The sequence below is a fragment of the Thunnus albacares genome, chromosome 21 (genome assembly GCF_914725855.1).
Source record: "Thunnus albacares chromosome 21, fThuAlb1.1, whole genome shotgun sequence".
NCBI lineage: Eukaryota > Metazoa > Chordata > Actinopteri > Scombriformes > Scombridae > Thunnus > Thunnus albacares.
This window is the reverse complement of record NC_058126.1, coordinates 18,647,355-18,661,029: the sequence shown is the minus strand read 5'-3', so window position 1 is coordinate 18,661,029 and position 13,675 is coordinate 18,647,355. Positions and strand designations below refer to the sequence as shown.

The window sequence follows — 13,675 nt, the reverse complement described above, 5'->3', positions numbered from 1 at the left end:
TACCACAGTGTCTTTGCTGACTTCTGTGCTGTAAATGTGACATTAAGAAATCCGTCATCTGCAGCTATCATCAACCTTTACCTGTGTAAATGTGCTAAAACAAATGACAGAATAAGTGATAAAAAATACTTTTCTCCTAAACACTACATGAAAAGCTTCTTGGCAAGAAATCTGAAAGTTCACATTTTAACAGTCATTTCATTTCATTACTAATTAATTGTATTAATAACATGGTTTAATTATGTTTTTGACATCTTAAAAACAAAAGAAAAACTACTGGTGCCATGAATCAGTCCAACATTAGTAATGAAGATGTTATGTTGACTCTCAGAAGAAAAAAGAAGAAATGCACTGCAGAAACAAAACCACCTTCACATGCTGATGAAGTCTGGGATCATCTTGTTCATCTTTCAAAGCTTATACAAAGTAAGACTATTTCATATTTACTGCCCTGGAGGAAGCAGTTATCTGCCTTCTTGTAAGTGGAACACTAACAAATGCAAATGATGAATAAGCATGTAATACAGAATAGACAATACTGGATATCATGTAATTCTATTGATAATGAACATGTGGTCTTCCTCTCCTCGTGGCTCATGATGACAACTCCATCACTGTGTTGACATAGTCTGCTTCTACTGTGTCCTGTGGAAATGAAACAGCACAGAGACAGTGGGGTCTTAGTGATTTGTAGTGAATTTACTGCAGCTGAAAGAGTTTTATCATCAGTGAAAAAATCCAAATCAGTTCATTAGCTGGTTGATCAGTAAGTCTCACACAGGACCAAATGAGTCAACACAAAAGCTCCAACTCTAATTTCCTGCCTGTTCATGTAACAAAGTGTTGACTGTAAGGTCACCTTTGATTCAGCAGATTAATGTGACAAAGATAAACTGTGATGCTAGTTTAGGACAACAAGACTTAGAGTCTACAACCATGCGAGCTGCTCTGTGAGGCTGTACTTTGACCGTGCTTTAAGCTGACATCAGCATGCTAACATGCTCACCGTGACAATGCTGATGTTTAGAAGGTATAATGTTCACCATGTTCACCATCTTAGTTTAGTATGTTAGCATAACATTTGTGAGTTACTGTAATGGTTTATTAAAACAACACTTGTACTCAGAAGTAGGACAGGATAAGATAAACACAATGTTTACTGAGTAGATCTCACAGGCAACATATTGTAGCTGTGGTCAGTCAACTGGGAAACATTTTAAGATGGATTTTTGAAAGTCGAGCATATAATTAATTTTTTATTACCTTCACTGGTTTGGTGGAGCGTCTTGTTCTGAACCAGCTGGGAAAAAAAGAGATGGAAAGAAGTTTTTTGTTTATATTTTGATAATAATGATCTATCTCAAACATCCAAACCACATTTAACATCATACAAATTTGTCTGTAGTTGCAAAGTATCAAAAAGTTTGCCTCACCACTCAAAGATGATCAATGTACTGACCAGTATTACAATTCCCACAGTCTTCAGTATAATGTGGACATCAACCAATTTCAACTGTTCATCACCTGTAACACGACACCATGGTCACATTGTCCTTAATGGAAAGTGTTAAGTTTCTAAAACATCACAAATTTTAAACAAACATCATTCCCGAGTCTGGAAGACTTGACGTGGAGAGATTTTTGAGTGATGGGAAAAGATTTGTAAAGCGGAAGAAGAATATATCATTGTAAAGGAAGACTCTTTGAGACGAAAGGTGATGTTATTTGTAAATCACAATGTGTGAAATATGAATTTTCTCTACAACTGCTGCATTTTAACATCATACAGATGCAACAATAATGTGACACCTTATTAATCTTTGTAACAAAATTCTCTTGGCCTCTCCTAATGCAAGATTAGAAGTCAGGCTCTGCTGCAACAGGACACTTTGATTGATGACGTTCATGCTCAACAACATCTCAGCAGGGCCGTTTTTAAGGAGCCTTCAGTTGTCTTCATAAGATAAATCTAAATTACGTCCTGAAACATTGAGAATAAGTTTTGACTCTGCTGCCTTGACATCTTTTCCTTCATTCACAGGATATCTGGCAGAACAAGTGATGTGCACCCACTTTTGAAGTTCCACATTAGAGTGGATTCAGTACAGTCCTGCATTTACCTTTAATAGTCAGATGGATCTCTGACGTCTGATTACCAAGATCATTTGTGGCCACACAGTGATAAACTCCTCCATCTGTCACACTGAAGCTGTAAAAGTCTCCTTCCGATACTTTCATGGGTCCATTTTTGCTGATCTTGTACCAGGTGAAGTTGGCAGCAGGTTTGGCTCTGCTGGAGCAGGTCAGGTTCACCCAGCTACATGGTGACACCGAACCTGATGGACTGATCCTCACTGAGGTGTCTATGGGAGCATCTGAAGAAAATGTGATTATTTTTATTCATTAAAAATCAGCTGACATCCCATAAATCATCATGTTTTGACAGGATCCAATAACAAACTCTGGTTGCCTTACATGAAACACTGAGAGTCACTTTTTCCTTTGCTGACTTAGCATTTTGTCCTTCATTCACAGAGTAGCTGGAAGAACAGGTGATGTTGTATCCGTCGTGCTTGTCAGACAGAGTGATGGTCGTCTGGATTTTAGTCGTAAAGGTTTGATCTGCGTTTTCCTCTATTTTGTTGTGAGCGTCTTGTTGGAGATTCCAGGTGAGTTTAGGAGGGGAGTGTGGACAGGGAGTGAAAGCTGAGCAGGTTATAGTGACAGACTCCTTCTCCTACACTACATGTCAGTGTTAGTTATTTTACGGCTAATTTTCATCCATTTGTAAAAAAACACATCATGGGACATGAATCTGTCAGAGGTTGTTGAGTATTGTGAGCATTTATTGAGACAGTAACTGTCAAAATCAGTGACTTAAACAAACTAAGACTGATTCATTTAGACTTTGTCCCTCAATGAATATGGAGGATTTTAAATAACTTGATACTTATTAAATGTATAAATATTCAGGTATTATTCAACTGTGAGTCAGGACATTCAAACCAATGACTATGTGTTCACAGGCTGGTTTCTCTCACATTTCACCACAGCTGAGTTTTCTTTGTAGTCTACATCAGATATTTAATTTCACAGTAAAGGTTAGGGCCATGGTGTTTGCTGTTCAGACCAAAGCTGCAACTGATTTCCTTTTTATTCTAAACAACAATATGACTGAAAAAAAGAAAACTCTCTTACCTTTGACTGTTATTTGAACAGGATCACAAACAGCTGTTGATCTGAATTCATTGCTCTCAATTCTGAAGAAGTATTTGTCTGTATATGTTGTGTTTAAACTGGAAAACAGAGTGGTGCAGTCGTTCTGACTCAGGTTTCCAGTAATGTTCATTGGATAGGTGTTAACTGTCTTACTACTGTTGAAAATCACATTTCTTGGATAGCTTTTAAATCTGTGGTCATTTTTAATCCACACTCCAATGGTTGTTCTCCTGCTGTCAAATGTTTGTCTCGGTAGACCACTAAAGTTACACGGGATTTGCAAACAAGATCCACTCAGTGCTTTTATCTCCAGCGGTGCAGTAATGAAGAAGTGTGACTCATCAGAACAAGCAGCCAAAGCACCTGTGAGATCAGAGTCACGATTAACATAAAGTAGAAAAATCTCCATGATGAGATGGTTCATGATGCAATAAATACAGTTCAGCAGCTGAATGTTGCATGTTTTCTTGTCCTGTTAACAGTTTTAAAATAAAACATTTGACGTTGCAGTCAGGATGTGAACAGTTGTAAGAAGTTTCTGGTCTTTCTGCTTTGTTTCAGAGTGTAAATGATTTGAGTTAATGTCTCCAAATAAAACTGAGTGAACAAACAGCTCACCTGTAAGAAAGAAGACACTCAGTAACATGTTGTCTGTCAACATCTTTGTAGACAGGGCTGCCATGAATCTCATCACCTGGATTTACAAACATAAAAAATGCAGGAACATTTTCTTCTTTTAACGATTTTATGGCATTTTTATTCATTATATTAAAACTAATTCTTCTCTTAAAATTCACACATTCAAACCAGGGATGTAAATCTGCAGAACTATGAAATATTATATTTAATGTAAATTCTAAATAATACCAAAGTAGTGAGATTATGGTATCTGTTAATGGTAAAATGTTACAGTGATCTTTCATTTCTTAGATGCCATTTCTGCTAAAACAAAGCCCAACAAATAAGATGTTATATCAAATATTTTCCACTCAGTTCATGAGGAGTAACAGAATAATATAATTCTCTGGGTTAAAAAGTTAAGAAGGTCTTACCCAACAAGCTCACATCAAAAACAGAGCAGCAGTAAGATCCTTTGACTGGTGATTTCAAGTGAAATCTTTCAGTTAATTAAGCTGAGCTGTGATGCAACAGACAAACTGACCGACTTCCCTTTTTAGCTTTTGCAATTTAAAACTGAGTTGACTTCCTGTGTTTTAAGACCTACAGAGGAAATTCATTTGAAGTTTACGACAAATACAAACAGTTCTCACCCTTACTGCTAATATGCTGAGTATTTTAACCACATGACTCACTGCAGGTCTATATTCATTAATATGTAGAATATATTATACAAATCACTAAAATAATGTATTGATTTGAACAGATGATATGTTAACTTCATGTATCGTACACATATACTCAGTTGTTGTTGCTGACTTGTGTGCTGCTGCTCTGCATTACTGGACCGATGAGAAAACCTCAGTGATGAAAATGTTTCTTTCACTTCACATGTGTTTATTTGTGTTATTACAATTTCATCACTAAATAAGTGACACAAGTCAGTTGTAAGTTGTTTCAAAATGTAACTTTTACAGAGCTACCATTGTGCTGGATGACACATTAAATCAGCAGTCAACTACACAGCTGTCATAACCTTTGTATATGTGCTCAAACACAAATGATGATGTAAGTGATGAAAATGGTTTTCTCTTTGACATTGTCTACTTCCTCATACTTCAAATGTTTAAATGTTTAATTTTAAGTGTTCTTTGTTTTGTTATATAAATATTTGGCTCTATGGATGACAATGTCTGTCTGTCGGTCCATCACTTTGGTCCAGACTCAAATATCTCAACATCTCCTGCATGGATTCGCACAAAACTTTGAACAGACATTCATGGTCCTCAGAGGAGGAATCCTACTGACTTTAATGATCCACTGACTTTTCATCTAACGCCTCAGATCAAAACTTACATTTGTCCAATAATTTGGTTTACAACAAACTGACAAACAACTTTCCCAACAGCCTCAGCTGTTTAGTGCTAATTGGTCAAACTAACATGGTGAACATGGTTAACGATATAATTGCTTGGTATCAGCATGTTAGCTTTATCATTATGAGCATGTTAGCATGCTGACATTAGAAGAGCTGCTAGCATGAGTGAGGCTAAATAAAAGAATGATTTGTTTAATCATCTTGATCATCCAAGTGTGGCCGTATGATGTAGTGGCTCTCCATGACACCGTGTGGCACTGTGCCAGTTCTTAGCGCGCTGTTGCTGGGTGGCACCAAGCGCACCTATATAGGCAGGTGCCTGATCGCACCTCTTCCTCTCGATCCTCCCTTGGATGATCCTGCTGTGTGGTGCAGCCTGGCGTGGTGGAGCAGTGTGGGCATTTTGGCGTGTTTGCTTGCCGCCAACGTGCTTCACTGTTATTCAAAAGTAATGCGCTCTGCCAGTGTACCCTCTCCCATTTAAGTGCGCAGTCGGTGCTGTGTGCGCACTGGTAGCGCTGGTGTTTCTCTGTGTTTGTGCAGTTGGCTGTTGGTGTGGAGGGACTGCTTGGCCCACTCGGGGCCCGGCGTGGTCGCTTCTTGTTTCCCTTGGTGAGTCGGCGTTGTCCGCCTTTCTTATACAACAGTGCGTGTGGCTCTCAGCTGACTGGCATGTTGATTGCTGCCTTGCAGCAAAGCAACGCTACAGGCCAACTTCTCCCTCCTATCGTCGGGGAGGCTGTGCTGGTGCCCGCTGGTAGGTAGTAACCATGAATGGAACTCACCTTAAAATAATCATTCACCAGATTTGTTAATAAAAATCATTTGTGCCCTTTTTATAGAGGCTGTAGAGGTGCGTGGCTTAGCACTGTCCACCACCCCCTAAATACGGCTGCGGCTTTGATGCTGTCTCCGTTGTGGCTGTTTCAACTATTGTTTCACCGCTGCTGCTTCTCAGCTGATGCCCTGCGGCTCAGCTGTCCGGCTGACCGAGCTGCGTGGTGACTCCTGCGTACAGGCCGCTCAGTCTGTACCTTTTTAGATTGGTCATTTGTGTGTATTTTATTTTACTGACATAATTACTCCCCTTACTTAGTTATTTTCTTCTTTGATTTGTGTTAAGAATGAAAACAATTTGGTTTATTTGGGTGTTTCATTCTGTAAATATTAATTTGGGGCCTATGTAATTGTGTCAGATTGTAGTGTCACCACCAGGGCTTTTGTATTGTTTTGTTTGCTGTATATTAATTTTCTATTTGACAGGTGCTGGGGACCCAGGCAGCAGTCCACTCTCCCGGTGGTGGGTTTCCTTCGCACTCTCGATTTTGTTCGCTGGTTTGCTTTGTCACAAGTGTTTTTTCTTTTGTTGTGAATTTCCCTGCCTTGGTTTGATCCGTGCTGCCTTGGTAAGCCTCAGCCCTGTCTCCAACCCCTTTTTTTGGTTCGCCTTCCTGTGCCATTAATTCCTGGGTTCCGCTGTGGTGGCTGACATTTTTAACGAATTACCCTTTGTTTCTTTTTCTCATTTTGTTTAATAAAGTATTTTTAATTGAACACGTTCTCTACCTAAGTGGAATTTATTATTGAACCTGTGTCTTATTTGCTTGGAGCTAACTCCCAATTTAATAATTTCCGGGGTGAAATCCCCCCGGGGGCGTTGTCGAGGCAATTTACGGCACCACTCTGCCACACAAGCTTTAATCAGATAAGAGAATATTAGTCTTTTCATCTTAAAATGTGAGACAAAACATGAAAATAGGCAAGAAATCAGCCCAACCTTATACAGATTATTGATGACGCTGTCTGTATTTTGTGTTAATACAGGAACAAATTGCAGAAAAAACTATAGTGTGTTCTACTTGCTCTCCTGACAAAGATAAAAATTTAGATGAATTCAGCAAGGCTAATCATGGAGTTCATCTTTCCACACTAAGTAATACCATTTAATATCTATCGGCCAAAAAACTGATCCACCAGAATATCATTTTTAATAAGTATCACACAAACAAGTAGAATTAAGAATAAAAAATAATACATAATTTTATTGATAGTGAACATTATGTCTTATGTCTCATGATACTTGGATCTCAATCGCTCTGTTGACATTCTGCTTCTACTGTGTCCTGTGGAAATGAAACAACTCATAGTGTCGTTTGTGATCTGCGGATGATGTGCTGCAGCAGATAACGTGCATTCTTGTTTCTTTGTGAGCAGAAGCACGTTTTTTTACGGGGCAGTTGTACAGAGCTGTGAATAGTAGGAATGATATATATATATATATATATATATACAGGTGAATCGCTATAGTAACAGTCATCGGAGTGTGGCGGACTCACTGAATGTCACTTGCAGTTTAATGTTGTTGTTTGCTAAGAAGAGCTTGTAAATGAAATGTGAGGTCTGAACCATAAACTGCCTCTTTGAGGTCAACAGTGTCGCCTGGTGGAGAGTGATGAGAACACAACAATAATAAGTGAGGCCCGCAAATACAGTAGTACAGTAATCAGAAGTGGCAGATCTAGAAAGTTTTACATGGGGTGGCAACGGAGAAATGTATTTATCACTTCTGCAGGTAAATGGTGACAGAAAATAGCCAAAAACTACTTTACTGAGTGTGTCTTTGTTCTGGAAATGATGTAAACAGAGAGAAAACACACCACAAGGTGTAAAGTGTCTTTCAGTCTTAATCTCTCCCCATCAGCTTCTGTCCCTCTCATTCTTCTTCTGTTTCATCTTTCTCACTCAGTTCTTCATCCCTCACATTCAGTTCTTCTCCATCTCTTTGTCTCATGTCCTGATCTCTTCCCTCTTTTGCCTTTCCTTTTCATTTTCTATGAGAAGGCCGGTTCTTGCTTATGTCAAGACCGTCCTGTTTCAGTACTGTAAGACACAAGCAAGAAATTTTAGATGTTTTTCCCCACAGCGGTCTATTTAAATTTAAACATCCCAGTCAGAACATTGAAAAAGACTCTCTGATCACAGGTTAGTCTCTGTAACATTAGCTCACCACTGATTTAATTGATTATCCTTCAGAAGACATTTTGTTTTACAGTAAAGGAGCCAAGAAGTAAAGTTTTCCTCATCAAATGAGTCCACCACTAAACAATGAAAGAAACATCTAATTTCATGACTTTGAAGTGAAGTGAGGCAATTTGTGAATCTTGGTAGAATTGTAAAGAACAATGTATCAACTTCTCTCTTCATCTAAACTTCTCTTTGCTCATCTTTTTTGGTTAAAAAGCTTCTGGATATCATCTGATCTTAGAGATTAAAACACTACATACAAACAGTTCAAATGATATCCTGTGAGGAAGGAAGTCAGATATTGTGAAAACTTAAGTTTTCAAATGACAAATTCACTCTAAAAAACGTTTAACAGAACTCATTGCGCGCCTGTATGCTTAATCTTCTTTATTATTGATATGTATAGAATATATCACATGAATTACAATAATGACACAATTAATCAGCTGAAATCATAACAATGTTTTTTGCACACAGTTACCACAGTGTCTTTGCTGACTTCTGTGCTGTAAATGTGGCATTAAGAAATCCGTCATCTGCAGCTATCATCAACCTTTACCTGTGTAAATGTGCTAAAACAAATGACAGAATAAGTGATAAAAATACTTTTCTCCTAAACACTTCATGAAAAGCTTCTTGGCAAGAAATCTGAAAGTTCACATTTTAACAGTCATTTCATTTCATTTCATTACTAATTAATTGTATTAATAACATGGTTTAATTATGTTTTTGACATCTTAAAAACAAAAGAAAAACTACTGGTGCCATGAATCAGTCCAATATTAGTAATGACGATGTTATGTTGACTCTCAGAAGAAAAAAGAAGAAATGCACTGCAGAAACAAAACCACCTTCACATGCTGATGAAGTCTGGGATCATCTTGTTCATCTTTCAAAGCTTATACAAAGTAAGACTATTTCATATTTACTGCCCTGGAGGAAGCAGTTATCAGCCTTCTTGTAAGTGGAACACTAACAAATGCAAATGATGAATAAGCATGTAATACAGAATAGACAATAATGGATATCATGTAATTCTACTGATGATGAACATGTGGTCTTCCTCTCCTTGTGGCTCATGATGACAACTCCATCACTGTGTTGACATAGTCTGCTTCTACTGTGTCCTGTGGAAATGAAACAGCACAGAGACAGTGGGGTCTTAGTGATTTGTAGTGAATTTACTGCAGCTGAAAGAGTTTTATTATCAGTGAAAAAATCCAAATCAGTTAATTGGCTGGTTGATCAATAAGTCTCACACAGGACCAAATGAGTCAACACAAAAGCTCCAACTCTAATTTCCTGCCTGTTCATGTAACAAAGTGTTGACTGTAAGGTCACCTTTGATTCAGCAGATTAATGTGACAAAGATAAACTGTGATGCTAGTTTAGGACAACAAGACTAAGAGTCTACAGCCATGCGAGCTGCTCTGTGAGGCTGTACTTTGACCGTGCTTTAAGCTGACATCAGCATGCTAACATGCTCACCGTGATGATGCTGATGTTTAGAAGGTATAATGTTCACCATGCTCACCATCTTAGTTTAGTATGTTAGCATAACATTTGTGAGTTACTGTAATGGTTTATTAAAACAACACTTGTACTCAGAAGTAGGACAGGATAAGATAAACACAATGTTTACTGAGTAGATCTCACAGGCAACATACTGTAGCTGTGGTCAGTCAACTGGGAAACATTTTAAGATGGATTTTTGAAAGTCGAGCATATAATTAATTTTTATTACCTTCACTGGTTTGGTGGAGCGTCTTGTTCTGAACCACCTGGGAAAAAAAGAGATGGAAAGAAGTTTTTTGTTTATATTGTGATAATAATGATCTATCTCAAACATCCAAACCACATTTAACATCATACAAATTTGTCTGTAGTTGCAAAGTATCAAAAAGTTTGCCTCACCACTCAAAGATGATCAATGTACTGACCAGTATTACAATTCCCACAGTCTTCAGTATAATGTGGACATCAACCAATTTCAACTGTTCATCACCTGTAACACGACACCATGGTGACATTCTCCTTAATGGAAAGTGTTAAGTTTCTAAAACATCACAAATTTTAAACAAACATCATTCCCGAGTCTGGAAGACTTGACGTGGAGAGATTTTTGAGTGATGGGAAAAGATTTGTAAAGCGGAAGAAGAATATATCATTGTAAAGGAAGACTCTTTGAGACGAAAGGTGATGTTATTTATAAATCACAATGTGTGAAATATGAATTTTCTCTACAACTGCTGCATTTTAACATCATACAGATGCAACAATAATGTGACACCTTATTAATCTTTGTAACAAAATTCTCTTGGCCTCTCCTAATGCAAGATTAGAAGTCAGGCTCAGCTGCAACAGCACACTTTGATTGATGACGTTCATACTCAACAACATCTCAGCAGGCCGTTTTTAAGGAGCCTTCAGTTGTCTTCAGAAAATACATTTAAATTACGTCTTGAAACATTGAGAATAAGTTTTTACTCTGCTGCCTTGACATCTTTTCCTTCATTCACAGGATATCTGGCAGAACAAGTGATGTGCACCCACTTTTGGAGTCCCACATTAGAGTGGATTCAGTACAGTCCTGCATTTACCTTTAATAGTCAGATGGATCCTTGATGACATCTGATTACCAAGATCATTTGTGGCCACACAGTGATAAACTCCTCCATCTGTCACACTGAAGCCGTAAAAGTCTCCTTCTGATACTTTCATGGGTCCATCTTTGCTGATCTTGAACCAGGTGAAGTTGGCAGCAGGTTTGGCTCTGCTGGAGCAGGTCAGGTTCACCCAGCTACCTGGTGACACCAAACCTGATGGACTGATCCTCGCTGAGGTGTCTTTGGGAGCATCTGCAGAAAATGTGATTATTTTTATTCATTAAAAATCAGCTGACATCCCATAAATCATCATGTTTTGACAGGATCCAATAACAAACTCTGGTTGCCTTACATGAAACACTGAGAGTCACTTTTCCCTCTGCTGACTTAGCATTTTGTCCTTCATTCACAGAGTAGCTGGAAGAACAGGTGATGTTGTATCCGTCGTGCTTGTCAGACAGAGTGATGGTCTTCTGGATTTTAGTCGTGAAGGTTCGATCTGCGTTTTCCTCTATTTTGTTGTGAGCGTCTTGTTGGAGATTCCAGGTGAGTTTAGGAGGGGAGTGTGGACAGGGAGTGAAAGCTGAGCAGGTTATAGTGACAGACTTCTTCTCCTTCAGCTCACCTGAGATTTTAATTCTGGGGCTCGGAGGAGAATCTGTGGTTTAAAATCAAAGACAGACTTTACGCTACATGTCAGTGTTTGTTATTTTACAGCTAATTTTTATCCATTTGTAAAAAACACATCATGGGACATGAAACTGTCAGAGGTTGTTGAGTATTGTGAACATTTATTGAGACAGTAAGTGTCAGAATCAGCAATTTAAGCAAACTAAGACTAATTTAAACTTTGTCCATCAATGAATATGGAGGATTTGAAATAACTTGATATTGATTAAATGTATAAATATTTAGGTATTATTCAACTGTGAGTCAGGACATTCAAACCAATGACTATATGTTCACAGGCTGTTTTCTCTCACATTTCACCACAGCTGAGTTTTCTTTGTAGTCTGCATCAGATATTTAATTTCACAGTAAAGGTTAGGGCCATGGTGTTTGCTATTCAGACCAAAGCTGCAACTGATTTCCTTTTTATTCTAAACAACAATATGACTGAAAAAACAAAACTCTCTTACCTTTGACTGTTATTTGAATAGGACTACAAAGAGCTGTTGATATGAATTGTCTGTTCTCAATTCTGAAGAAGTATTTGTCTGTATACGTTGTGATTAAACTGGAAAACAAAGTGGTGCAGTTTTTCTGACTCAGGTTTCCAGTAATGTTCATTGGATAGGTGTTAACTGTCTGACTACTGTTGAAAATCACATTCTCTGGATAGAGTGCAAATCTAGCGTCCTTTTTAATCCACACTCCAAAGGTTGTTCTGCTGCCATCAAATGTTTTTCCTGGTCCAGCACTAAAGTTACACGGGATTTGCAAACAAGATCCACTCAGTGCTTCCATCTCCAGCGGTGCAGTAATGAAGAGGCCTGAATCATCAGAACAAGCAGCCAAAGCACCTGTGAGATCAGAGTCATGATTAACATAAAGTAGAAAAATCTCCATGATGAGATGGTTCATGATACAATAAATACAGTTCAGCAGCTGAATGTTGCATGTTTTCTTGTCCTGTTAACAGTTTTAAACTAAAACATTTGACGTTGCAGTCAGGATGTGAACAGTTGTAAGAAGTTTCTGGTCTTTCTGCTTTGTTTCAGAGTGTAAAATGATTTGAGTTAATGTCTCCAAATAAAACTGAGTGAACAAACAGCTCACCTGTAAGAAAGAAGACACTCAGTAACATGTTGTCTGTCAACATCTTTGTAGACAGGGCTGCCATGAATCTCATCACCTGGATTTACAAACATAAAAATGCAGGAATATTTTCTTCTTTTAACCATTTTATGGAGTTTTTATTCATTATATTAAAACCAATTCTTTTCTTAAAATTCACACATTCAAACCAGGGATGTAAATCTGCAGAACTATGAAATATTATAATTAATGTAAATTCTAAATAATACCAAAGTAGTGAGATTATGGTATCTGTTAATGGTAAAATGTTACAGTGATCTTTCATTTCTTAGATGCCATTTCTGCTAAAACAAAGCCCAACAAATAAGATGTTATATCAAATATTTTCCACTTCAGTTCATGAGGAGTAACAGAATAATATAACTCTCTGGGTTAAAAAAGTTAAGAAGGTCTTACCCAACAAGCCCACATCAAAAACAGAGCAGCAGTAAGATCCTTTGACTGGTGAATTCAAGTGAAATCTTTCAGTTTATTAAGCTGAACTGTAATGAAACAGACAAACTGACCGACTTCCCTTTTTAGCTTTTTCAATTTAAAACTTCCTGTGTTTTAAGACCTACAGAGCAAGTTCATTTGGACCTGAGTGACACAAGTTTACAACAAATACAAACAGTTCTCACCCTTACTGCTAATATGCTGAGTATTTTAACCACATGACTCACTGCAGGTCTATATTCATTAATATGTAGAATATATTATATAAATCACTAAAATAATGTATTGATTTGAACAGATGATATGTTAACTTCATGTATCGTGCACATATACTCAGTTGTTGTTGCTGTCTTGCTGACTAACCAACCTTTTTAGCTTTTATAATTTAAAAGTGAGTTGACTTCCTGTGTTTTAAGATTTACAGAGCAAGTCCATGTGGTTTTGTTGTAAAGCTGAAGATCAGCTGACCTGAGTGATATAAATATCTGACAAATACAAACACTTCTCGCCTTCATTGTTCACATCCTGTGAGTATTTTAACCCATTTGCACAGATAGAAATATTGACTTCATGTGTT

General features: G+C 37.7%; 1 protein-coding gene and 1 long non-coding RNA gene across 3 annotated transcripts; one reads left to right on the top strand and one right to left on the bottom strand.

Annotated features, from left to right (window-relative positions):
* Positions 1-13,129, bottom strand: LOC122972188 (myelin-associated glycoprotein-like). The gene is made up of 8 exons (XM_044339034.1): positions 13,060-13,129; positions 12,625-12,700; positions 11,985-12,368; positions 11,198-11,503; positions 2,121-2,375; positions 1,434-1,524; positions 1,264-1,300; positions 1-645 (listed from the first exon to the last, which is right to left on the bottom strand). The coding sequence occupies exons 1-8, from the start codon at positions 13,072-13,074 to the stop codon at positions 595-597; spliced, it is 1,215 nt and encodes a 404-aa protein (XP_044194969.1). The 5' UTR covers positions 13,075-13,129; the 3' UTR covers positions 1-594.
* On the top strand, positions 5,622-6,769 carry LOC122972192. 2 transcript variants are annotated; one of them, XR_006399676.1, is made up of 3 exons: positions 5,630-5,972; positions 6,058-6,241; positions 6,479-6,769. It is a non-coding gene; the product is annotated as an uncharacterized LOC122972192 (long non-coding RNA). The 2 variants fall into 2 exon arrangements; XR_006399675.1 differs by having other exon boundaries at positions 5,622-5,972; positions 6,058-6,769.
* Positions 13,130-13,675: the final 546 nt, after the last annotated feature.

Excerpts from the sequence above, each read along its gene's own strand:
- LOC122972188 (XM_044339034.1), bottom strand. Across the intron at positions 11,504-11,984 it reads TATTCAAATAACAGTCAAAG|ATTCTCCTCCGAGCCCCAGA; the intron begins GTAAGAGAGTTT and ends TTTAAACCACAG. Across the intron at positions 646-1,263 it reads GCTCCACCAAACCAGTGAAG|GACACAGTAGAAGCAGACTA; the intron begins GTAATAAAAAAT and ends TCATTTCCACAG.